Raw genomic sequence first — 23,958 nt, forward strand, 5'->3', positions numbered from 1 at the left:
GAAGAATCCCGGAACATGTTCCAGTCTGTGCTAGCAAAACAGTCCTGTAGCTTAGCATCTGTTTGGAGGAAGAAGAAGGATGAGTACAACCCCAAGAACACCATCCCAACCGTGAAGCATGGAGGTGGAAACATCATTCTTTGGGGATGCTTTTCTGCAAAGGGGACAGGACGACTGCACCGTATTGAGGGGAGGATGGATGGGGCCATGTATTGCAAGATCTTGGCCAACAACCTCCTTCCCTCAGTAAGAGCATTGAAGATGGGTCGTGGCTGGGTCTTCCAGCATGACAACGACCCCAAACACACAGCCAGGGCAACTAAGGAGTGGCTCTGTAAGAAGCATCTCAAGCTCCTGGAGTGGCCTAGCCAGTCTCCAGACCTGAACCCAATAGAACATATTTGGAGGGAGCTGAAAGTCCGTATTGCCCAGCGACAGCCACGAAACCTGAAGGATCTGGAGAAGGTCTGTATGGAGGAGTGGGCCAAAATCCCTGCTGCAGTGTGTGCAAACCTGGTCAAGACCTACAGGAAATGTATGATCTCTGTAATTGCAAACAAAGATTTCTGTACCAAATATTAAGTTCTGCTTTTCTGATGTATCAAATACTTATGTTATGCAATAAAATGCAAATTAATTACTTAAAAATCATACAATGTGATTTTCTGGTTTTGTGTTTTAGATTCCGTCTCTCACAGTTGAAGTGTACCTATGATACAAATTACAGACCTCTACATGCTTTGTAAGTAGGAAAACCTGCAAAATCGACAGTGTATCAAATACTTGTTCTCCCCACTGTATATGCCCCATTTATTTATCCTATGGTTCTAACTTGGTGTACAGGGAGAATGTTGTAAGAACGGCCCATGTTCTGAATTCTGTCACTGTACATTTCAAAAGTGCTGAACAAATAGTTATATTGACTACGTCCATCTTAGCTCGCTCACTAATGTCCTAATCGAAATTACTTAATGCCTCTTATGCGCTCATCGTTCCCCTATGCCATAGTTTGTACATCTCAATTGTCAGTAGAAACCACATTTGTTTAAGCAAGTCAGCCATATCAGCTATGTTTTTAAAAAAGGCAGTAAATGAGGCTGAATGAACTGTTTCGCTGCCAGACAAGGCCCGCTGATAGCCAGGTGTAGTGATGGTAAGGATTCACTCCATGGTGCTGAAAATAAAGTCTGCTGTTGGGATAGCTTTATGTAGGCCCTAACCGTTTGTGGGCACCGTTTGGCACCGTTATAGTGCAATTCATGTATTATTTTGTGTTGTGTTGTGGCTTTTCTGGCATGCGTCTAAAAAAAATGTTTGTTTGCCCCACCAAGATTTATATGCTAAAATTGCCACTGGCAACCCTACTCATGGGAGCAAAAGTCCTGCACATTTCTGCATACCAAGTAGCTCTCCAGGAGGAGAGTTGGTCACCTTTGAAGGGTACTTCTCAGAACCAGTAGGGTACCTCTCTGTAAGAAATGCAGTGTCCAATACTGGGAATAATTTGTCAAAGATTTTCTGCTCATAAGCGCTCTTTATGTTGCTATATTTCTATCCAGTTCATTTGGATGTGAGTAATTATATCCTCTCTTTCAGATGCTGCTGTGTGGCCATGCAGCTTCAACATTCAGCTCAGGTCTCAGGTTCCGAATGGATCTATAGTTATGGTTCCCTCACGCATTCATTTTCACAGCCAGGGGACGACTGACATAAAACATATTAACAGTATGGCACTCAGAGGAAATGGACACGCTTTAATATTCACTAAGGATATGCAACCACCTGATTCAGCATCTAACTCATCCTACTACTACCACATACGCACAACACCACCACCCTTCACAGCGATACACACTCCAAACATAGTCATGGTGCATTGCTAATTAATCACCTCTAGTCACACTTTGTTGTGCCGGAGCATGTCTGTTTTTCAAACCCCTTCATCAGAGAGAGCAGCCAGGGGAGTAGTGGACGATTTCGCTTTCCCTGCAGATTTGAGGCAGGAAGTCAATTACTGTAGGTTCCAACCGTGTCAAACTGAGGAAAATACATTCCATCATCCTGGATGAAATGAGGTGGAAAATTCTAATTGAAAGCAATGGGAAACTGTCCAACTCATGAATGTGAGTTGATTGGTTAAATGGATTAGGTTGGAATTGACTTGACCCCAACCCTGACCTTTTTATCATCATGGAGACTCCATAATATATGAAATGAATAAGAAATGGCAGCAGGCCATCCTTTCCCATTCGTTTCTACATAGGTGTGTGTGTGTGTAGCAGTAGTAGTAGTAGTAGTAGTAATAGTAGTAGTAGTAGTAATAGTAGTGGTAGTAATAGTAATAGTAATAGTAATAGTAGTAGTAGTAGTAGTAGTAGTAGTAGTAGTAGTAGTAATAGTAGTAGTAATAATAGTAGTAATAGTAGTAGTAATAGTAGTAGTAGTAGTAATAGTAGTAGTAATAGTAATAGTAAGTAGTAGTAATAGTAGTAGTAATAATAGTAGTAATAGTAGTAGTAATAATAGTAATAGTAGTAGTAGTAATAGTAGTAGTAATAGTAGTAGCAGCAGCCTGCTACTGCACTGCAGTAGTAATGGAGTAACGACTGATAGGTTGTTTGGCATTACAACATGGCTGAGTGTTCCATCCTTCACAGCTCATCATCATCTATAGCTGGAGAGTATACAGACAGTGCCAAACCAGACTCCGACATCATGCTCTTATAAACAACTACAGCAGCCATCCACATCCATCTCTCACCATCTTAATTATTTTCTAAAGTGATAAATGTCCACAGCAGATTGTAATTAAGTCCAGCAGCACTGTTTTATCTTCCCATTGTGAAACTAGGACAAATTCCCTCTTGCTCTTTCTACTGTGGAGTAATGGATCACATTGAGTGCTTTTCCAGGAGCACCGCTGTATATTGCAAGCTGCAGCAGTGCCAATAGAGGAGCATGATGCTACAGGAATACTATTTTACAGCTAGGAGTACAAATACAAAAAGACAAGAGGAAAGATTGGAGACTTTCTGACAATATACATCATGCCTGATGCCATTCTATACACTTGAACTTGCTGTTTTAGTAGATGACCCCAGGGGATCAATCTGTACTGTATCACTTTTAAATCGGTCTACTAACAGGGTAAAACCCCCAATCTGGTGAATATTTCCCCTGACTTCAGCAGCAGTGGGGGTGTGGAGTGAGTGATGTAGAAGTGATGTAAGCACAGTCTGTTTCAGCACCTCAATCAGTGCCTGCCTCCCCATCCAGCCACACACAAAGCCCTGGTCAATAATACCCATCACAGGGGATTGTAGAGCATGGGAAAATAAGAGCTGCTCAATATACTGCAGCTAGAGCATGTACTATAGGGAATCATAACCTGACCACTGATCTCTACACACACACTCATGCATGCACGCACATACCTTGTAGCATGAAAAAAATGTATTCTCTGACTCGCTTCTCACCTCTTTCACATTGTTCTGTATCTTGACCTTTCTCTGCTGCCAGTATGTGTTATAGTTAGCAACTGAAGGCTCCCTCACCTCATTTACAGACTGGCTAGTTCGGAGTAAGTGTGTGTGTGTGTGAGAGACAGGTCTGAAACAGTGGCTGTCGGTGTGATGGGGAGTAACGAGGAGAGACTCCACACTGTCTGTCCTGACTTTCAGTCTGTTTCTGCAGCAGGTGACTTGACATTGTCTTGCTTTTTCTATCTCTGCACTTGCAGCTTGACACGTCAAATGCAAATTAGTCCATAGTAAAGGAAGGGGGAGAATATGGCCTGAAGATATCATGGCAAGGAAAGCTTTGTTTAGCATATTGCTCCTTGATAACCTTGTTCTTCTCTCTGTATCCCCAGAAGGGATTAAGTCAAAGTATTTTTGTGTCAATATTCCCACAAGAGCCTGGAGGCTGAGGTTACAGAGAGATCAACCTCTCCTGTCATTTCAGTATGCAGCTCTTAGTGGATCTCACTGTAATAAATTATGTTCTGTAGTGGTGACACAGTGGGGCATTCAATTACTGGAAAGGGAGGAATAGAATAAATAGAAGTCATTTTCTTTGTGTCACATAAATCAACCTTTTTTCCTCTAAAATGTTCACAAGATGTATACTTTTCTCAGAAATGTCACATGTTGATTATTTACATCCTGAATGATGGATTCTTGCAATCCATATAGGTCAAGTCATTCTCGTCGAGCTCTTCTAATCTAACGTCATCTTTTTTTTTTCAATCGACCACACACTGACACACAATCAAAATGCTCTCTCTTCTCTTACCTGACACTTCTCCAACAGTTTTTAGTGTTTTTCTTGCTCCGACAGAGAGATTGGAGATGTGAGAGAAATAGGGAGTGGAGAGATAAATATAAAATAAAGCGTCCTGGCTCTGTGCGACTGTCACATTTTCTATAGAAGCGCTCTTTCCGCGACAGTCCACACACACTTCCTCCACTCGCACGCGACCGAGAAGTCCGACCTCCTAATTTAAAGCCGCGAGCCCTGAACCCCGCCCCCTCACGCTCAGTCGCGCGCTGGGGGGGGGGGGGTTAGCTACCCACAGGAGGGAAACCAATCCCACACAGGAGATGAAGGGTTCTTCTGTAAAGAGTGGAGGAGAGATCCCTATGATGATGGTGATGGTGGTGAAGATGTTCACGTAAATGTATACCCCTGGATTTTGTATGCCTTTTTAACTTTGATAATAAATTGTGCTATGTATTGTTGTTCATTATAATGAATTGATGATGATGATGGTGGTGGTGATGAGGATGATGACACATCCTCCTCCTCCTCATCCTTATCATCATCATTGCTGTACCCTAATGATAATCTCTTGACATGGTCATCAACCCATCATGTGTATCTAACTGTGGCGTTTTATCCACCATACCATGTGACAGCTACTTCCTGTTTACTAGCCTTCTGTTTAGAATCCTAATCTTTATTTCCGTCTGAGCAACTCAGCTGCACGCGCTATTCTGTTCCATACAATCTGAATGTAATAGTCCACAAATCAATTGCACAGTCCTATTCTAGAATGTTCTAATTCATTAGAATAGAGATTAGAATATGAGGGAGAGGAAATATTCCAACTGACCCTCTTGATCCCCTGCTGAGGTTGCTCATTCAATGATTCTGTCTTAATAAAGAATGTCCTTACTACAGGGTTTGTTTGTGTGTGTGTGTGTGTGTGTGTGTGTGTGTCTGTGTGTGTGTGTGTGTGTGTGTGTGTGTGTGTGTGTGTGTGTGATTCAGTGATCTCACTGTAGCCCTCGAGGTTGTTATTTGCCATAACAGGGTAGTTCAAATACTAGACTAGGTCCTGCAGTGCTACAGCATCTCTCTATCTCTCCATGGTACATTGGCTGCCTAATTGACTGGGCATTTTACAGTGCCCCCTTGAAAAACGTATATAAATCTCACGCCTGCCCGCCAACACACGCACGCACGCACACACAAGGCTATATAACGTATTACTCATTTTAAAGTCCGCTGATTCAGGAGAGCTGTGACAGCATTGAAATTAGATACAGGACAGACCAGAGACAGCTTTACAGGGATACATGATTTACTTCATAATGATGTGGGGACATATTTAAGAGTAACACTGGCTCCATCAGGATCCCTGGTTTCCTCTCAGTCTGACTGATACCCTGTAGGGTTTGGGCGACTGGATGCCCCCGAACACGGGCGAAAGGTCAGGGTTCCCAGCATCCTCTGGCCACAGGAAGTGGAATCGCTGCAGCAGAGTGACCAGGATGAGGAAGAGTTCCATACGTGCCAGCAGCTCCCCGAGACACACACGAGGACCTGACACACACACACACACACCACATTATCAGTAACATCATGATCTCTGGATACAGTGGACAGTAGAGTACAAAATCTCACTGGCCTAACTACCAATTTCACTGTTTCTGTTCTCTTTGTCTCTCATTGTTCTCATTAAAACTGTCTACTTGGCCAGCGAGGGCTGACGCCTGACTTGTCACGTTTACATAACTAACAACAGCAGTTATATAAAATCAGAACTAAACGCTAGTTACATAAACAGCCCAGGATTTACATAATAAACCTCAGACACCTGTAGATCCACTGAGCAGCTCCGTCTCTCTCTAGAGAATAAGATAACAGTATTCCGTCTATAACCTTAGGCTGCATCTCGATAGTCTCTCCTCGTCCCCTCTCATTCATCTGCACTGATATGATTGATAGAACTGGTGGACATGTTGTCAGAAGCTATTTATTATCAGTTTTACCTGCCGAGAACGCCAGGAAGGCTTCTGGTTTCACAAACTGCCCGTCATCGTTCAGGAAGTGGGCAGGGTTAAAGTCATTTGGACGCTCCCATTGGCTGCTCTCGAAGAGCACAGAGGTGAGGTTGGTGATAACCAGAGTCCCCTTTGCCAGAGAGAGGGGGAAAGAAAGACAGAGAGAGCGAGAGAGGAGGGAGAGAGGGATGGGGAAAGAGAGTGAGAGTGAGAGGGGGAAGACAGGCAGAAAGACAGGTAGTAGGAGACAGGTAGTAGGAGACATGTAGTAGGAGACATGTAGTAGGAGACAGGTAGTAGGAGACAGGTAGTAGGAGACATGTAGTAGGAGACAGGTAGTAGGAGACAGGTAGTAGGAGACAGGTAGTAGGAGACATGTAGTAGGAGACAGGTAGTAGGAGACATGTAGTAGGAGACAGGTAGTAGGAGACAGGTAGTAGGAGACAGGTAGTAGGTGACAGGTAGTAGGAGACAGGTAGTAGGAGACAGGTAGTAGGAGACATGTAGTAGGAGACAGGTAGTAGGAGACAGGTAGTAGGAGACAGGTAGCAGGAGACAGGTAGTAGGAGACAGGTAGTAGGAGACAGGTAGCAGGAGACAGGTAGTAGGAGACAGAGGCCGGCAGGGAGCAAAAGAGAGAAAAACAGAAAGAGATGGGGAGAGAGGGAGGGAGGCCGGGTCAGGGTTAATAACAGCTGAAGGATAAATGCCAAATTCATGACCATACATGTCGAACGCTGAAGGTCAATGCATTTGTGTGTGTGTCTGTGTTTGTGTGTGCGTTTACGCGCGCAAATGTGTGTGTTTATGTGTGCTTGTGTGTGAATGTCACTAATCACCTTGGGTATGTTATAGCCCACAAGCCTTGTTCAACAAAGGACCAACATTGACCAGATCTGTCCCTTGTGTGTGTGTGTGTGTGTGTGTGTGTGTGTGTGTGTGTACCTCTGGTATGTCATAGCCCATGAGCTTGGTGGGTCTGATGGTAGCATGAAACACCCCTAGCGGTGCGATGTTGGCTAGACGCTGGGTCTCATGGATAGTGGCCATCACATAGGGCATCCTGTGTCTGTCCTCAAATGACACTCTCTCCTTCTCCCCCAGAACACCGTCTATCTCTGTCTGACATTGGGCTGGGGAGTGAGGGATGGAGTCAAAGAGAGAGAAGACAAAGGGAGAGGAATGAATCATTTTTGTTAGTCTCCTTTGGGACTTTGTTAGTCTCCTTTGGGACCGACTGACTGTCTTACGCTAATGAATGTCCTGGCCTGTGTCAGACAGTTCATGTAGAAACAGTTTGCAGTGATAACAACCATGATGTAGCCAATGAGTATCAAACCCAGGGGCACCTGAGTGACAATGAGACTGAGTTAGCCCACTGAGCTAAAGCCAAGGCGTGTGTGTGTGTGTGCACTCACCCTGTACGTGTGTGTGTGTAGCTAGGTAGAGCAGTGCAGTGAGTATGGAATTGGAGCTAGTGTCAGTCCCAGCGAAATGAAGGTCCAGTAGTAACATGAGCAACCTCTCCTCTTCCAGCACACACCCCTCTGGACCTCTCTGAAAAACATGCTATAGATATGTTAGAACTTATGTAATAACAGTGGTCTAAACGCATTTAGTAATTTAACACTAAAGACAGGATAACACACACCTTGTCCATCTCATCCAGATAGCAGTCTATGACGTCTCGTGGCTCTCCGGGTGTATGTGTGTGTTTGTGCTGCTCCACTATTTCCATGGTGTGTTTCTTCAGAGCTCTGTAGTTGTCAAACACTCTCTGGAAGGGGAGGGGCAGCCGCCGCAGCAGTGGGAAGGTGTCATAGACCTACACATAAAGGCCTAATGAATGACTACATAAAATTGAACACTACATAGGTGTTCATAGAGCTACAAAGAGAATATAATTCCCCAAATATCCAATTCAGGTGAAAACATTAAAAACGTTGAATCTGAGAAATGTTCCGTGCAACAACTGTGACCTTATTATGGTGCAATAGAGGTTAAATGGAGTGTATTTGTAACTCACAGCTGCCCAGGGCCCATTAGCAATCTGAGCGTTCTCCTTGAAGCTGTTGATGATGAAGGAGAGGACTGGGTCCTGGTAGTCATAGCGATGACCAAACAGGACCGAGCAGATGATGTTGGACGCAGCACTGTGGACCAGAGTCACAGGGTCCAAGGATTTACCTGACAAATAACACACACTGTTGCTATGAAAAAGTTTGTTTCCAACACATTTGACAGTAATTAAAGTAAGTTCTGCTTATAAAAACCTATACAAATAAGTTAACATTGAGTATCCAGTTCAATTCAATAACACTTTTTGGATCCTCAATTAAGGGTTATATGAGGGTTACATACCTGCATTCTCTCCCAGCCGAGTGCAGACGTGATCTGTCTCCTCCAGGATCCTCTCCTCCATGGATCTCTTCCCAAGACCAAAGTTCTTCATGGTGGTCAGAGCAAAGCGCCGGTGCTCCCTCCACACCGCCCCATAGTTACCCATAATCAGACCTGTGGTGGTGAAACACTGTTAATCTTCTGAGCCTGAGCCATAGAATTCTTCTAATCTCTAGAAACCTCTATCACAAAATGGTTTGGTAGAGCTAAATCATTGCTATACATTGCCATGTAACACATAGTATAATATAATAGCAATATATAATGTTATAATCTCTTGTTGCATGGCTAACACATCCTACCTTTGTTCTTTGTAACGTGGTTGATCATCATGCCCTGTGGTCGTCCAGCGAAGTCCACAGATTTAGTCACCAGGGCCTCCCGTACCGCCTGTAGACCATGGAGCACCACGGCAGGCCTCCAGCCCAGGTACAGGCTGTACACCTCACCATACTCTCCGGACAGCTGGAAAACAATACAGCAGACTGTTAGCTCACTGAGCTAAAGCCTACATGTTTGTTCATGGCCTACTTCACCTTTGAAAACCCCAAAATAAAAACATTGCAACTTTCTCGAGTGCTCGTTCTGTTTTTTTACCTTATCCAGGCCAGCCATAGGATTCTTCATGCTCAGCTGCAGAACGTTCCCAAATATGGGAACAGGCGGTGGTCCCGGTGGGAAGTTCCTGGGCCTCCGAGGCCTCAGCACAACCAGCAGCAGGAGACAGGATCCGACACAGAGCAGAAAGAACGTTCCCATCATCTTAGGAATCTATGTTACTGAGGGTAAAACACACTGCTGCCTTCATAGACTGGGAGGGAAGAAAGAAGGATTGGTCAGAGATTATGGCATAACAGAGACCCAGATTTAGGCTACACAGCACATGGGAGCCAGGCAACTATTCCCATTCCGTTTCACCCAGTTACATTTGGGAGTTTCCTTGGGGTACCCAGTGTCGATATACTTATGACCACACTGTCAACACAGTTATTTTACCTTTAGAGTGGGAGAAGGCTGTCCCCACTAAGAACAGATCTAAGGTCAGATCTCTTGTTTAAATCCTTTGTTGTTAACGTTACTATTGGGGTGAGCAAAAACGGATACAAAGTCAGTTCTTAGGGGCTCGCTCGCGTGCAGGCACGGACACACACAGTCCTGGAAACTGGGCACACCACAAGATCAATGGTTGCTCAACAGTGCTGGCAGGCTTCCACAGCTAAATGCAAGAGCTGCTGTGCTGTACTCAGCAGCTCTGAGAAAATAATTAGTGGAAAGTGCTACTTTATCATTAAAAGCCAACATGCTTTAGCATCAAGGTGCTGTTTCTTTAATGAATGCACCTTGGTCAGACCTCTGCTGCTGGCACTACACTGCCACTTAGCTGGGGGCTTCATCAACTTGGCTGCATGGTTCTGTAGGAACGAGCCCCAACCTAAAATGACATCCTTGTAAATGCATTAGTGAAGCTTGACGGCTTCAAGGCTTTAATCAGTGTGTAACTGACTGACTGTGCAGTGTGATGTCGTTCTATTAAATTGGAGTGTCAATAACAACAGGAGGGAGACGTTTTGAGGCATGAGCTTGCCGTTTATTATTGTTATCAAGAAAGTTACCATGGTTACCTGCAATGAAATACGATAAACCTCTTAAGCTTTGTGAGAAAGCTCCAACTCCATGACACAGGGTAGAGAGCTATTAGATTACACAGACAGTTTATCTTATTGGCAATTAGATATGTTTAAGTAAGTACATTCTCCTCTACAAGATATTCATGTACAATATACAAGTTAAAAAATATAGTTTGTTTCGTTTGTTTGCATTGAGTTCAACATTTTTCATATGCTAGTTCACATTAAAGTGTTCTCAGGTTGTTAAGTATGGAGGTGAGACTGAAGAGCACTGGTTTCTCAGAGTATAACCAACACATGTAATACATATGCATAGGGAGGCACATCTATGCATGTAAATGCTTTACGTGACAGAAAAAAAACAGGAAACAAGAGAATAATAAATGTCATCATGATCAGAGGAAAACAACAGAATTCAGAAGAGAAGACCAGGCATTGAGGAGCAGGAAGCTGTAACACCAGTATTCTCTGGACACACACTTGCACGCACACCCTCTTTCTCTCTCTCACACACACACACAACAAATTAACACATACAAATCTCAACACACCACGATACATAAACACCAGAAGCACGCCACAGACTAGTGTCCGACAAACACACACACACAGACACCCTACAGTACAATGAACAGGCTCACTACACACAGTACAGTGGATACTAAAGATCCCCTAACTCAGTCAATGGAGGGTCTCCACCCTGCAGAGAAACAAACGAACCATTCAGAAGTACAACTGCTCCCCAGAACAGGATGAAGTTGCCCTTAGACACTGATCTAAAGTCAGTTTTAAATGTTTTCCCCTAATGGTTAAGGTTATGTCTTGGGGTGGCAAAGCTGATCCTAGATCAGTGCTTAGGGGTAACTTGTACCTGGAGCCCCAGAGAGGCTGAGAAAAGGAACTTTCTAGACCTCCCTCGTTGCCAAGACGGCAAACTTACACAGACCAATCCAATACTTTTAAATACAACGAGGGGGAGTGAACAAGTGCACACTTTGGGGAAAAGGGGGATGAATGAGAACATAACCCTGGACATACAGTAGATCAGGACAACTCCCTGCATTACCTAAAGGGCTGATCTGAAATGACACCCTATTCTCTATAAAGGTTACTACTTCTGGCCTCATAAGGCTCTGGCCATTAATAGTGCACTGCACTACATAGGGAATGAGCTGTGTCAAAAAAAGACCTTTAAACAGTAATCAAATGTGTAGAAGGGGAGGGGTGTGTTGGCGAAAAAACTAACGTTATGTTACACATTTGAAATGAAGTGGGTAGATGCATTATTACCATGATAAAGTACATACAAAACACATTATATATTACATTAATGTATCAACCTGGGAACAACCCTTTCCAGAATACTGTAGTCGACAATAAGCACTTAGTTTCATCTGGACAACAGTTTGAGAAAGTAATGTGTGTGATGCACCTAGCAAAATAATAAAGAGACTGAAACTGCATGTTCAACTGTGAAACACAAATGTAGAACAAAGGAATTGCAACTGATTGCAATTGTGTGTGTGTGTGTGAGAGAGAGTGACCAGGCACTCATTTTAACCTATCAAGTTCAATCCAGCCAACAGTCGACCTGTAGTTTCCATGACAACAAAGACAAAGAAAACTAAAATTGCCAGAGATCAAAAATGTGCGGTAGCTTCTCGAAACAGAGAAAATTAAGTTCATGTGGTGCTTTTGAAGCACACAATAGGCATTCATCTTTCAAAAGAACAGAAATGAAAAAACACAAAATGTAATAGTATCATTATGTTTGTTTAAAAAAAGAAATAATGTAAAACTTTTTGGGGCAGCCGCATCTCAATGGCGATGCCTGTTGCTAGGCGGACTGGCATAGACAACAAGTTACCCCAGAAACAGTGTCCATAGTAACTTTGGAACAGAAGAGCCTGGGATGAACCTCTAGCCTCGTCTCCAACTGTCTGTGCTGTAGACAACTCTTCTGTTTGTTGTCATAACAGCACTTACAAACAGTATGGAGCGAGGCGACCTCACCTCACCTCCAGAAACTACCAACTGAACAACAACCCTCAGACCCCACATTAGTGCTTAGTGGGAACACAAGGCACCCTGGGAGTTCTAGCCGCCATCTCCACCCAGGGTACAAGGCTTGGGCTGTAGCTGTTACGTTGCTATGGGAATGCGGCGTTAAGGACATTGGGTGCGAGTTTGGGAATGGTAACCAAGGGAGACTGAGTATCACAGTGAGGCAACAACAAAAAACATGTCAACAAAAACATGTAATCAAAAACAACAAAAATATGCCTTTAAAAAGGCAACCAAAAAATCCTCCCCAACATCCTGAATAGAAATCCACTGGGAAGTTATTGGGACTCTAGTTTGAGGGGGGGTGAAGATAAAAAAGGACATCACTACAATACCCAGAAGTCTTCCTTCAGTAACAGAATACATGATACAAAACAATGAAAACATGATACTCAATATTACCACTGGAAATATCCCTTTTTTCTCTGCAAACAGTGTGTCCCCCCCACTCTGGTTTAACCGGGCAGAGGGAGACCACTGATTGGCCGAGATGTTGGATGAAACCATTTTGGCACAGGCCTTTTTTCTCAACTCTGAGAAGGGCTCACTCATCTCACTACTTCCCAATAAACAAACTATCGATGCGTTTCTTTCCTTTGGTTAATAAGAAAAAAGACCAAAGAAAAATGTATGGCAAGAAGAGAGGGTGGAACAAAGACAAACAGAACAGGTAAGCTAGGTTATTCTCCCTCTGGTGAGCTGAGAGCGGAGTGCTGCTAATCTCAGCCTGGGTCTGGTCTGAGAAGGTCTAAACGCAGGCTGAGGTTTAGTTTAGGCTTGTTATTAAGTTCTGTCATTAAGCTCCAGATAATCACAGTGGTTTAGGGGACTAGAGGTCTACTGTTCCTGGAGAGAGAGGGGGAACGAGGAGAAGAGGAAGAAGGGAACAAAATCCCTCCGTTAGTCTCGGTTCTCTCATAGACCTCTCTCAGACTTTAGTTTTTAGTTATTTTAGGTTATTCGTTTCCATGTAGTCATCGTGATCACGTCTCAGGCGTTCAGGTGCAGCTGGCAAATTTTTTAAACAGATTCCTGGGAGGGACAGAGGGAGAGAGAGAATTCCGGTCGTTTATAACAAAAAAAAGTAACAGTTAGGCGCAAAAGGCCCAACCACAAAATGAACTCAAGACATAGCTCCTGTAGTTACCTGGGACAGCGTGGGGGTCAAAGGTGAATCTCATCTGTAGCTCTTCTGCTGCTGCATCAGACCGACGTTCTCATACACTCTAGAGCTGTCCTCCCTCATCCTATACACACACGCAGGGAAAGAAAAGAGAAAACACACACACAGTATATTAGCTGGTAGTAGGCAGTGGTGTAAAGTACTTAAGTAAAAATACTTTCAAGTACTCCTTATATTTTTTTTGGGGGGGTATCTGTACTTTACTATTAATATTTTTGACAACTTTTACTTCACTACATTCCCAAAGAAAATAATGTACATTTTACTCCATACATTTTCCCTGACACACAAAAAGTACTCGTTACATTTTAATTCTTAGCAGGACAGGGAAATGGTCCAATTCACTTATCAAGAGAACATCCCTGGTCATCTCTACTGTCTCTGATCTGGCGGACTCACTAAACACACATGCTTCGTTTGTAAATTATGTCTGAGTGTTGGAGTGTGCCCCTGGCTATCTGTAAATAAAAAATAAATGGTGACATCTGGTTTGCTTAATATAAGTAATTTGAGAGGATTTATACTTTTACTTTTGATCCTCAATTATATTTTAGAAATTACATCTACTTTTGATACTTAAGTATATTTAAAAGGTAAATACTTGGACTTTTGCTCAAGTAGTATTTTACTGGGTGACTTTCACTTTTACTTGAGTCATTTTCTATTAAGGCATCTTTACTTTTACTCAAGTATGAAAATTGGGTACTTTTTACCACAACGTAGTAGGTAGCTACTCACTCTGTGCAGGTGGGGGTGGGGCTGGGGCTGGGGGTGCAGGGAGGCAGAGGGCTCTGCAGCTGGTCTCCACCCGTCAGGTCAGACAGAGAATACTTAATGTTGGTGTACTCCCTCCCCTTTATCTTACTCTTCTGTTAAAGACAGATGGAAGGGAGAAGGTTAGAGAAATACTTTTACAACCATATTGACAAACAAACACACACAGACATACACATGGACACACACCTGTTCCTCCTCTATGCGTCTCTGCAGTGTCTCAATGTAGTGCTGGACAGCCATGTAGATGAACCTGTACTGGGCCTCAGTCTGAACCATCCCAGACCGCTGGGAACGAACCATCTGGATGCTCTTAGGAACGTCTATGTCACAGTCCACTCCTACAGTCACAGAAGAGGTTATACAGTAGACACAGACACTCATGGGGTCTGAACGAAGCAGAAGCTTTCTTTATGGAGACGATCTCATAAAGCACAAATAGATTATGCATTTGCACTCACCTTTTTCTCTGATCACATCAATGAGGATGTCAATCACTATGAATGTTCCTGTCCGCCCGATACCAGCACTGGAAAGAGAGAGAGAGGGGGAATTAGATGGCAACAATACACACAACTGTCTTGTGTGTGTGTGTGTGTGTGTGTGTGTGTGTACCTGCAGTGCACCACTATGGGCCCAGCCTCTAAAATGCTCTCCTGTTTGAGGTTGACCTCCTCTAGGAAGTCCAGAACGCCGCCGGGGTCTGTAGGGACACCATGATCCGGCCACGCTCTGAAATGGTACTGCCACACTGTCCGCTCTGTGTTACCCTGGAACACACACACGTTTAAGTATCACGTACGCTCACACACAGTCAACACTCAACACACACCCATAAGGTGCACTTCCAAAAACACAGTCCCCTCCTCTCACCTGTCCAACCTTGGACAGTTTGAGTTCTCGCAGGATGTAGTCGTGAGCGGACGTCTCTTTGACGTTGCGGACACGCATGATTCCATACTCCTTCAGAGCCGACATGTCTGGCCAGTACTTCACACACTTACTCTGCAGGGAGACAACACACACGTGGTGACCAAATAAAACATACAAATAGAAAACATTTGTCTACTGACATCAATACTTCTGCTCCAAAACTTCAGCAAAAATGCACACTGATAAACCTATGAAGCAGCTCTTCTGGTTTTCAGAGATGCTCGAAATGGAGAACCAGTCAGCCAGTTACCTTTCCTCTCTCCACCTCCTTGGTAGTCATGACGATGACCCGGGAGTTCTCCTGGAACACCATCCTCCAGAAGTCACTGATGGTGTTCTGTAGACAGCCCTGCGTGGCGATGTACGACTTCTTCAGCTTTGTGTTGTTACACTTCGACTCCAACTCCGGCTAGAGAGAGAAAGAATACAGAGTTCTACAGAGACAGGAGCTGTGTTGAATGTAGTGTGGATTGGAACACACTGTGACAGAGGAAAGCAGACTAGGTGCAATGCAAAGTAGCACACATCGGTTAGCTAGCAGTACACTCCACAGTCCACACACTTTCTGAATAAAAACAAAAAAAGACAAGATCCAGCACAAACTGGTACGGTAAGCTTGCATAGGCATAAGCTTTTTGTAGAGCTGTCACATACAGGAAATTGCAGACTGAGTTTAAAATAGAGCTGAGTCTATGTGTATGTAGAGATTACCATGAGGTAATTTACTGTGTCTGACAGGTGTGTGTGTCCCCTCAGGATAAAGTGAGTTTACCATGATTAGGGACATCAAAGGTTCCGCCTGCTGCACAGACACTGTGGAAGCTCTAGTACAGAGCGCCCGGTTAAATTATCTTTAAGAGCATTATTAAACTCTCCAAATGTTAAATTAGTGAGAAACAGATGTAATAGTTTGTGAGTGGGCAAAATATACTTTCATCCTAAATTTACATGTTGAATTAATTTTGCATTTTAATTATTTTGCCATATCAAATTTGACATTGCCCTAATTTCCCTAATGTGGAAAGTTTGTGTTACTACCTTACACAAGCTTGCATTTTCACCACATAAAATAGTGTGGAATTACACATCCTTTTTACCTCAGATTGGTCATGTAAATATACAAGTTTATAGTCATCAAGATGATACTAAATCGATTTCTTTAAAACAGATTCATATCTTTGGTTTGGTACAATTGATTTTATCATACACACCTGTCCTTCGCAAGACTTGGAACACAGCGGTAATTTTCAAACTCAAATGACACAGATAATTCTGAGCTCTATGTATAAAAGTCACTGGCAGCAAACAAATACATGGATTTGACAGTCAAGCTATCACTCAAATGAAAGCCAACCTCTGTCACTATGTAGGTGATGATTCGTTGAAATTATCCAGTTTTTAAAAAAGTGTTGACTTTCCTTTTTCATTTTGGCCATCTAGTTGACAAATGGCTACTACAGATTCTTATCTATCCACAGGTACAGTTGAAGTCGGAAGTTTACATACAACCTAGCCAAATACATTTAAACTCAGTTTTTCACAATTCCTGACATTTAATCCTAGTAAGAATTCCCTGTTTTAGGTCAGTTAGGATCACCACTTTATTTTAAGAATGTGAAATGTCAGAATAATAGTAGAGCGAATGATTTATTTCAGCTTTTATTTATTTCATCATATTCCCAGTGGGTCAGAAGTTTACATACACTCAATTAATATTTGGTAGCATTGCCTTTACATTGTTTAACTTGGGACAGACGTTTCAGGTAGCCTTCCACAAGCTTCCCACAATAAGTTGGGTGAATTTTGGCCCATTCCTCCTGACAGAGCTGGTTTAACAGAGTCAGGTTTGTAGGCCTCCTTGCTCGCACACGCTTTTTCAGTTCTGCACACAAATTTCCTATAGGATTGAGGTCAGGGCTTTGTGATGGCCACGCCAATACCTTGACTTTGTTGTCCTTAAGCCATTTTGCCACAACTTTGGAAGTATGCTTGGGGTCATTGTCCATTTGGAAGACCCATTTGCGACCAAGTTTTAACTTACTGACTGATGTCTTGAGATGTTGCTTCAATATATCCACATAATTTTCCTTCCTCATGATGCCATCTATTTTGTGAAGTGCACCAGTCCCTCCTGCAGCAAAGTACCCCCACAGCATGATGCTGCCACCTCCGTGCTTCACGGTTGGGATGGTGTTCTTCGGCTTGCAAGATACCCCCTTTTTCCTCCAAACATAACGATGGTCATTTTGGCCAAACAGTTCTATTTTTGTTTCATCAGACCAGAGGACATTTCTACAAAAAGTACGATCTTTGTCCCCATGTGCAGTTGCAAACCGTAGTCTGGCTTTTTTATAGCGGTTTTGGAGCAGTGGCTTCTTCCTTGCTGAGCGGCCTTTCAGGTTATGTCGATATAGGACTCGTTTTACTGTGGATATAGATACTTTTGTACCTGTTTCCTCCAGCATTTTAACAAGGTCCTTTGCTGTTGTTCTGGGATTGATTTGTACTTTTCGCACCAAAGTACATTCATCTCTAGGAGACAGAACGCGTCTCCTTCCTGAGTGGTATGACAGCTGCGTGGTCCCATGGTGTTTATACTTGCGTACTATTATTTGTACAGATGAACGTGGTTCTTTCAGGCGTTTGGAAATTGCTCCCAAGGATCATCCAGACTTGTGGATGTCTACAATTCTTTTCTGAGGTCTTGGCTGATTTCTTTTGATTTTCCCATTATGTCAAGCAAAGAGGCACTGAGTAGCCCTTGAAATACATCCACAGGTACACCTCCAATTGACTCAAATGATGTCAAATAGCCTATCAGAAGCTTCTAAAGCCATGACATCATTTTCTGGAATTTTCCAAGCTGTTTAAAGGCACAGTGTATGTAAACTTCTGACCCACTGGAATTGTGATACAGTGAATTATAAGTGAAATAATATGTCTGTAAACAATTGCTGGAAAAATTACTTGTGTCATGCACAAAGTAGATGTCCTAAACGACTTGCCAAAACTATAGTTTGTAAACAAGAAATTTGTGGAGTGGTTGAAAAACGAGTTTTAATGACTCCAACCTAAGTGTAAGTAAACTGCCGAATTCAACTGTATGTAGTATAACCAAGTTAGTTGTGGTTTGTCTTTTAGAAGAGCACAAATATGTCGCCGTGATTATTGTCCAAGTTCTATTGATTTTAATACAATATCGATGTGAGTGATCAACTTGCGCGCGCTATTGATTACAGTAGAACAAGCTCATCAATTTCAGTCTGGAGTGAAATATTGGTGTGTGAGCAGTTCTGGTAATAATTTAGCAAAATACAAGTAATCTGAACACAAGTGTGACACTTGTTTGTAGGGAGTTATTTGTATGTCTTGGTCTTCAACATATCAGACTTATTTCAGCATATAGATGATGAATTTGTACATTAAAAACCGGTGTTGACACTTGGCTATTAATCACAAATACATGACAACAGGAAACAGCAACAGTATCATTGTCAACTTACGTTTTAGGACTATAAATGGTACTTTAAACATTATTTTTCAACAGGATTCTACTTAAAATCAGGTAAAAACTACTGAATGAGCCCAAAATTGTGCTATCATTGATCGATTTCAATATAACTGAAATCGTGAAAAATAAGTTTGTCTTGCCTACCATGATGTCCATTACTACCATGATGAGATTGGCATTGATATAGTCAGACCCAGCCTCAGATCCATCCCCATCGTTCAGCACCACACGAGTGTGATCAACTAGAGGAGAGAGGGAGTGAGTCATGCTTAAATCAGACTAATATCCAGGCAGTGCACACGGCAACAACAGGGTGCTCAGTCAATGGTCATATTTGCTAAATGACTCAAATGTAAATAGGGGAGGATTTGTGTGTGTGTGTTCTCACAGGGAAGAATGTTCTTGTATCGGTTCTTGTTCTTGTTCTCTGCTCTCTGTCCCTCCTTGCGGCTGTATAGCAGCTTACACTCCTGCTGCTGCAAAGTCTGGGAGGGAGAAAGACAGAGGACATAGAATATACAGCTTCAGGACGTATAACTGTATAAAAACTTTTCCTGACATGAGAACAATACCACATTAAATATATATTTTGAAATGCAATGACGTGTTTTTTTTACCTCAAACTCTTCCCAGAAGCCCTGTTTGACCTTGTCCGTGGCCTCGGCCAGTTTACTAAGCTCTCTCACTCTACTCTCGATCTCCGCTGCGTTGATACGAGTGGTGTTAAGGGGCTGGGGAGAGAACATACACAAGTTTAGAATTACAAGCAATCAATGGATCGTATAATGCTTCTGAAAGACAAAGGGCCTTAGCACATTTATCAAGATCTGGAGAATGAGATATGACAGAGACAGCAAGCTGAATAAATACCTGTTTGAGTTGCAGCACTGTGCCCAGTGTCTCGACCATGGGGTTCTTCTTATAGTGCTCTACCAGGTCTGTCAGAGAATCAAACTTCTCTCCTCCACCCACGTCATACTTCAGGTCATGCTGAGGAATACAAACAGAACTTACTGGTGATGATCCCATTATGATGATGTTTCACCTGAAGAGATATGTGAGAGGTTCTTTGACTATTTTGAACATTACATTTTTATTTTGTAATTTAGCAGATGCTCTTATCAAGAGCGATTTACAGTTAGTGCATTAATCTTAAGATAGCTAGAGGGGACAACCACATATCTCAGTAATAGTAAGTAAATTTTTCCTCAATAAAGGAAAAATCAGCAAAGCTGTCAGCAGTCAGTGCTAGTATAAAAAAAGATGTGGCTGTGGGATTATTTAAAACACTCTTTGAAGAGGTAGGGTTTCAGATGTTTTCGGAAGATGGGCAGGGACTCTGCTGTCCTAGCTTCAGGAGGAAGCTGGTTCCACCATTAGTGTGCAAGGACAGCGAAGAGCTTGGACTGGGCTGAGCAGGAGCTGCCCTCCCATAGGGGTGGGAAAGCCAAGAGACCAGAGATGGCAGAACGGAGTACTCAGGTTAGGGTGTAGGGTTTGAGCATAGCCTGAAGGTAGGGAGGGGCAGTTACTCTTGCAGCTCCGTAGGCAAGTACCATGGTCTTGTAGTGTATGAGAGCTTGACTTGAAGCCAGTGGAGTGTGCGGAGGAGCAGGGTGACATGGGAGAACTTCGGAAGGTTGAACACTAGGCAGGCTGCGGCGTTCTGGATAAATTGCAGGGGTTTGATGGCACAAAAGGGGAGCCCAGCCAACAGCAAGTTGCAGTAGTCCAGACGGGAGATGACAAGTTCCTGGATTAGGACCTGTCTCGCTTCCTGTGTGAGGTGAGGTTGTACTCTACGGATGTTTTAGAGCATGAACCTGCAGGAGCGAGTCACTGCTTTGATGTTTGCAGAGAACGACAGGGTGTTGTCCATGGTCACACCAAGGTTCTTTGCACTCTGTGAGGGGGACACCGTGGAGTTGTCAACCGTGATGGAGAGGTCTTGGAGCTGGCAGGCCTTCCCTGGGAGGAAGAGCAGCTCAGTCTTGTCAAGGTTGAGCTTGAGGTGGTGAGACGACATCCAAGCTGAGATATCTGCCAGGCACGCAGAGATGCTTGTCGCCACCTGGGTGTCAGAACGGGGGAAGGAGAAAAGTAGTTGAGTGTCAGCCACATAGCAATGATAGGAGAGACCATGTGAGGAAATGATGGAGCCGAGTGACTATGAGAGAACACGTAGTCAGATTAAGAGAGAGCAGCTGGAGTAGCAGTGTTCTCAGGATTGATCCATGTCTCCATCAGGGCCAAAAAGTCAAGGGACTGAAGGGCAGCAAAGGCTGAGATGAACTCGCCGTTCTTGACCACCGATCGGCAGTTCCAAACGCTCCTGGAGACATCATGTAGTGTATCCGTGGCATACGCCACATCCAAGGCCACATTATCGCTGCTTAGTTCTCAGCTCTCTGTAAACCCAAGGCCAGACAAACAGGTCACACATTATGCCAGTAATATCCCTTATCTGTATTTATGTCAGTATCACAACCTTATCACAACATTCCGGGCCACTCATAGTATCCCAACTTCTGCCTATTGGTATGGGGCACTCATAATGTAACAAATATTGACATTCAACACCATTCACCTCTAAAACCTCATTCATAAAAGTCCAAGGACGGGGAGGTGAACCATGTTTTGATCGAGGGAGGGAAGGAGTAAAGCACAAAAAGAGTGAATGATACTATACCTGGCAGCGGATCATGACATGCGTGACCTTGGGCTTGCCGTCGTTGCTGTCTGTCTTGTCGTCACCGGTGCGGACGGACAGAACAAAGTCTCCAGGGTGGCTCTGGCTCTCTCTGACCAGGAAACTACCATTCTTCCCCTTCTCCGTTAGCAGCTTCTCAGCCTCCCGGCCTGACAGGTGACCATGGAACCACCTGGGGGAGACACACACACACACACAGAGAAATACAATTTATAGAACTCTACTGACAAGCAGGCTAGAGCGGTATACACATAGACAAACAGGAGACAAACACACAAACACGCATGTTGTGCCAGTGTCAGCAATCACCTCTCAGAGGTGGGGTCAGCACAGTTGAGGGGGTATTTGAGCTCGATGACGTCTCCGTTCTTCTCCTTGAGTTGGCCGTGGTGCTCCATGTAGTACTGAACCAGCTCAGCCAGGGTGGCAAACTTCTCCCCCCCGTACAGGTCATAGTAGTCCCCCGTGTTCTGGATCTTAATGTGGGTGACCGCTCCATTACGTCTGCCCAAGGGAACACAGGAAGAATAGAAAGGGAACCATGAACCACCCCACCCAGGCGATGGTGAAATGTTCTCTTCAATTTGCCTAATCATTTATAATACAATATAATGGGGAAAGCATTTTCTTGTTTACTTTGTATGCTTTGGGCGTAACTAAACTAAATAGACTCCTTTTTTATATATCAGTGTTAACCCAGCCTACGGTAGCTCTAGTGTCTGGTGATCTGGTGCTACAGTAACTCACCTGACAGAGAGGGTGAAGTCTCCAGGGTTGCTCTTGCTGGGTCGGGCCAGGAAGCTCCCGTCCACCCCCCGGGTCAGCAGCAGATTCTCAGCCTCCACCCCTGTTATGTTGGGGTGGAACCACCTAAACACCACAACAACATCATCACCACCACCACCACCATCACAGGTAAACTAGCTAGTTAAGTGCATTTGAGGTAATAGGTTACACAGCATAAATACAAATAAATGTTTCCAGCCACAACAGATTCATGGACTACACCACATCCAGATTTAACATGAAGGTACCTGTCCTTGTCCTGTCTAGACTTTTATTTGGATTTCATCATAACTCTATTGTAAATGCCAGTGAGTCACCTTCCCAGCTGGGATCAGGGCCCTTGACTTACCCTTGGGGAGATAACAAGCCATCATAAATCACAGAGTTCACCGGTAGCCTAGACTAGAGAACATATGTGGCCTGAATATAGTCTGTATTCAGAGATGTCATGGGCACAACAATGTAATTCTGGAGAAAGAAGATATTGATTTGGGGGAGGGTCAATGTCAATGATGTATGACTAAAGGATGTGAGGATGATCAGGAAATCGTGATTTATCCGGGGAAATTGCATGTGAGAATTGAGTGATATTAAACTTCTATTTATTCACTGTCTATAATTATGTTGGATATCTTTCTGAATAACAGACCTGTCCTCCAAACTGAACCAGATGCATTGACACCCCCCAGCTGGAACTGACAGTGAACTCCGTTCCCCCAATGGTAGTTAACATTAGCTAACTAGATTTTCTCGCTAACTTGTTAACAATTGTTAGCTGAGCATACCATGTCTCCAAACAGCGTGAATGGCGCATATCTGGGGCAGATAGCATGTAAAAAGTTCACATTCAAAGATAGCTTCAATTTCACAGATGCCCATTGCATTGCCCAATAAAGAACTTAACTAGCTAACTACTACTACTACAACAGCTATCGAGGTGAATGGTGTTGAATGTCAATATTTGTTACATAATGAGTGCCCCATACCTTTAAAACCTCATTCATATTACTACTCCTACTACTAGCTAATGCTGACTACTCCTACTACTAGCTAATGCTGACTACTACTACTACTAGCTAATGCTGACTACTACTACTACTACTAGCTAATGCTGACTACTACTACTACTACTAGCTAATGCTGACTACTACTACTAGCTAATGCTGACTACTACTACTACTACTACTACTACTACTACTACTACTACTACTACTACTACTACTACTACTACTACTACTACTGACTCCAAAATACCGGCAAGGCACATCCTTGTCAAATACGACTTGTATTATAAGGTCGTTAACTGATTATCGCATGCATTAAATCACTGGGATGATCTTGAAAGTGTAAACAGTTCTAGGCTAATGTTAGCCGACAGGCTAGTTAGCTAGCTAACTACCATCAGATTGTTTTCCATGATCAGTCTTTACCTCCGAGATGTCATTTTTTCCAATCCTTGTTTCCTCGCGCTGCCTTTTCCAACTATTGTGGTTTTCTTCCGCAATCTACCCCGAGCGAAAATGCCTCATAAGGTCCAGACCCCGCTCAAAACGGGCACAAAAACATGGGGATTGGTTAGAAATTTTTACGGCAACAAAAAGTACCTAGGCCTCGGCCTCGGCCCTGGAGACTTCAGAGCTAGTCGACTGTTGAAACGTCACCAGACATGCGACACAACATAC

General features: G+C 43.5%; 3 protein-coding genes across 3 annotated transcripts in view; all 3 read right to left on the bottom strand.

The window, feature by feature from the left end:
* The window catches only part of LOC121582241 (rabphilin-3A-like), a 54,201-nt gene extending 49,717 nt beyond the window's left edge, over positions 1-4,484 (bottom strand). Inside the window, exon 1 of the mRNA XM_041897914.1 lies at positions 4,294-4,484. The gene's annotated coding sequence lies outside the window, so the exon portion shown is untranslated. The remainder of the gene's footprint in view (positions 1-4,293) is intronic.
* Positions 4,485-5,589: 1,105 nt separating this feature from the next.
* Positions 5,590-9,482, bottom strand: LOC121582244 (cytochrome P450 2D15-like). Its single transcript, XM_041897919.2, has 9 exons — positions 9,285-9,482; positions 8,990-9,152; positions 8,649-8,801; positions 8,314-8,474; positions 7,939-8,112; positions 7,706-7,844; positions 7,233-7,420; positions 6,276-6,417; positions 5,590-5,826 (listed from the first exon to the last, which is right to left on the bottom strand). Exons 1-9 carry the CDS (start codon positions 9,447-9,449, stop codon positions 5,633-5,635), a joined length of 1,479 nt encoding a protein of 492 aa, XP_041753853.1. The 5' UTR covers positions 9,450-9,482; the 3' UTR covers positions 5,590-5,632.
* Positions 9,483-10,249: 767 nt separating this feature from the next.
* On the bottom strand, positions 10,250-23,926 carry LOC121582242 (tyrosine-protein phosphatase non-receptor type 11). Its single transcript, XM_045225023.1, has 16 exons — positions 23,707-23,926; positions 22,238-22,360; positions 21,800-21,994; positions 21,470-21,662; positions 19,651-19,770; positions 19,398-19,511; positions 19,169-19,265; positions 18,925-19,022; positions 15,520-15,678; positions 15,210-15,341; positions 14,952-15,106; positions 14,798-14,865; positions 14,526-14,677; positions 14,301-14,431; positions 13,527-13,626; positions 10,250-13,411 (listed from the first exon to the last, which is right to left on the bottom strand). The coding sequence occupies exons 1-15, from the start codon at positions 23,718-23,720 to the stop codon at positions 13,557-13,559; spliced, it is 1,821 nt and encodes a 606-aa protein (XP_045080958.1). The 5' UTR covers positions 23,721-23,926; the 3' UTR covers positions 10,250-13,411; positions 13,527-13,556.
* Positions 23,927-23,958: the final 32 nt, after the last annotated feature.

The sequence above is a fragment of the Coregonus clupeaformis genome, chromosome 15 (genome assembly GCF_020615455.1).
Source record: "Coregonus clupeaformis isolate EN_2021a chromosome 15, ASM2061545v1, whole genome shotgun sequence".
Lineage (NCBI taxonomy): Eukaryota > Metazoa > Chordata > Actinopteri > Salmoniformes > Salmonidae > Coregonus > Coregonus clupeaformis.